The 1,744-nt window shown below is 57.5% G+C and overlaps 1 protein-coding gene across 1 annotated transcript in view; it reads left to right on the top strand.

Annotated features, from left to right (window-relative positions):
* Positions 1 to 1,249: 1,249 nt before the first annotated feature.
* The window catches only part of KIAA1045 (KIAA1045 ortholog), a gene marked incomplete at its 3' end in the record, with an annotated part of 2,588 nt that continues 2,093 nt past the window's right edge, over positions 1,250 to 1,744 (top strand). The window contains exon 1 of the mRNA XM_009078889.1: positions 1,250 to 1,618. Coding sequence (XP_009077137.1) covers positions 1,250 to 1,618 — 369 coding nt within the window. The remainder of the gene's footprint in view (positions 1,619 to 1,744) is intronic.

The following is a 1,744-nucleotide window of genomic DNA, read 5'->3' as shown; positions in this document are numbered from 1 at the left end:
GCCACAGCACTGCCCGCGGCACCGAGTCCTCCCTCAGCCCTGAGATCCCAGCATGTGCACGCGTGCTGCTAATTATCCCGCTACCTGGGGACTTCCCTGCTGAGGCTGGAGGGGGCGGGAGATGGCTGCTCCAATCTCCTCATTCTGCCTTCTGGTCCCTGGGCACTAGCTGGGAGTGCCTCTGTGCAGCAGTGTAGAAACATAAAATAATTAAGTCTGGAAAAGACCTCTAAGATCACTGAGTCCTACTGTTTTAACCCAGCACTGTCTACGCCACCATGTGCCGTGTCTACATCTCTTTTGAACAATTCCAGGGATGGTGATTCCAACACTGCCCTGGGCAGCATTTTCCATAATTTAACCACACCAGGTCACAAGGGCAACACCAGGACCCACTTGGGGTGATGCTGTGCCCCACAACACTGGAAACCAAATCCCGCTTCTCCCCAGCTTCAGCCCACTCCCAGTGAGACAGAGCCCAACTTGCTATTGCTGTTGTTGCTGGCCTCCCCATTTTACCCTGGGATGATCTTCCTTTTGTACTGAAGCTAAATGTCCTTCCTGGGACCCATGTGCCCTAGTCCCATGCACTGCTCCCCTTCCCTCCTGCACCCTCACAGCCCTTCCACAGCTGGCCTAGCCTCTCCACATGGCTCCTTGCAGGATGCCCAGTGATCACAGCAGCAGCACATACACATACACACAAGCGTGTGAGTGCAAGAGAGACTGGGGGTGTGAAGAGGAACTTAGGGAAGGCAAAAGGCCAGCACCAGTGCTGCTATGCCATAGTCCTGGGGAGAGCTGCAGGGAAGACACCTCTCCCCCTTGGCTGGCCACAGAGTCTTTCTCCAAGGCAGAAAGCTGATGCACACAAGGGGCAGGGTTAGCGCTGGTCCCAGTCCCTCTGGTATTTGCTAGTCTGGTATGAGAAAGTGGTGAATGTGTTCCTTGTTAAGCTGGAGTGAATAGAGCAAAGGTGAGGGAGGCAGCTCCCTGCCTTCTGTCCTGCTCCTCCACCAACACGCAGACCCTTCATGGCCAGGAGTCCATCTCTCCATGGTCACCATGGATAATCCAGTGCCAGCTTGCCAAGGAGTCCCCATTCCTCCCTGCCCTGAGCTGCTCCTCATGCAGCTGGGGGAAAGCCACTGGGGCACCTTTTGGGGTTCAGGGACATGATGCAATGGTGGAGAGCAGCATTGCACCCCGAGGTGCTAGCACTGAGCACCTTCCCTCTCCCTGCAGAGCCATGGGGGTGTTGATGTCCAGGCGGCAGACGGTGGAGAGGGTGCAGAAGGTCAGCTTGGCTGTGTCAGCCTTCAAGGACGGGCTGCGGGAGCAGCCATCGACACGGCGTCGGGCAGAGGCTGGGACCACACGCCGAGGGACACTGGAGCAGGAGGTGCAGGAGGGAGAGGAGGAGGCATCAGCTGGACCTTCCCAGCCAGAGGAGAGCAGTGCTGGCAAGGCAGCCTGGGAACGGCTGCGGGATGGCCGGGGTGTGGAACCAGAGGAGTTTGACCGAGCCAACAGGTTCACACCACCTGCCTTCATTCGGCCAAAGCGAGAGTTGGGCGATGACGAGCCCCCCAACATCAGCCTGGAGCAGAGAGAGCAGGTGAGAAGATGGAGCCACAGGGATAGGGTGGGAGGGGTGGGGGCAGGGCAGGAGAAGCACATCAGAGAACCCAGGGATAAACAAGTACCTCAGTACCTAACCAGAAGTGACAGCCTTTCTATGCAT

The sequence above is a fragment of the Acanthisitta chloris genome, unplaced genomic scaffold (genome assembly GCF_000695815.1).
Source record: "Acanthisitta chloris isolate BGI_N310 unplaced genomic scaffold, ASM69581v1 scaffold15737, whole genome shotgun sequence".
Classification (NCBI taxonomy): domain Eukaryota; kingdom Metazoa; phylum Chordata; class Aves; order Passeriformes; family Acanthisittidae; genus Acanthisitta; species Acanthisitta chloris.
This window is presented reverse-complemented; position numbering and strand designations above follow the sequence as displayed.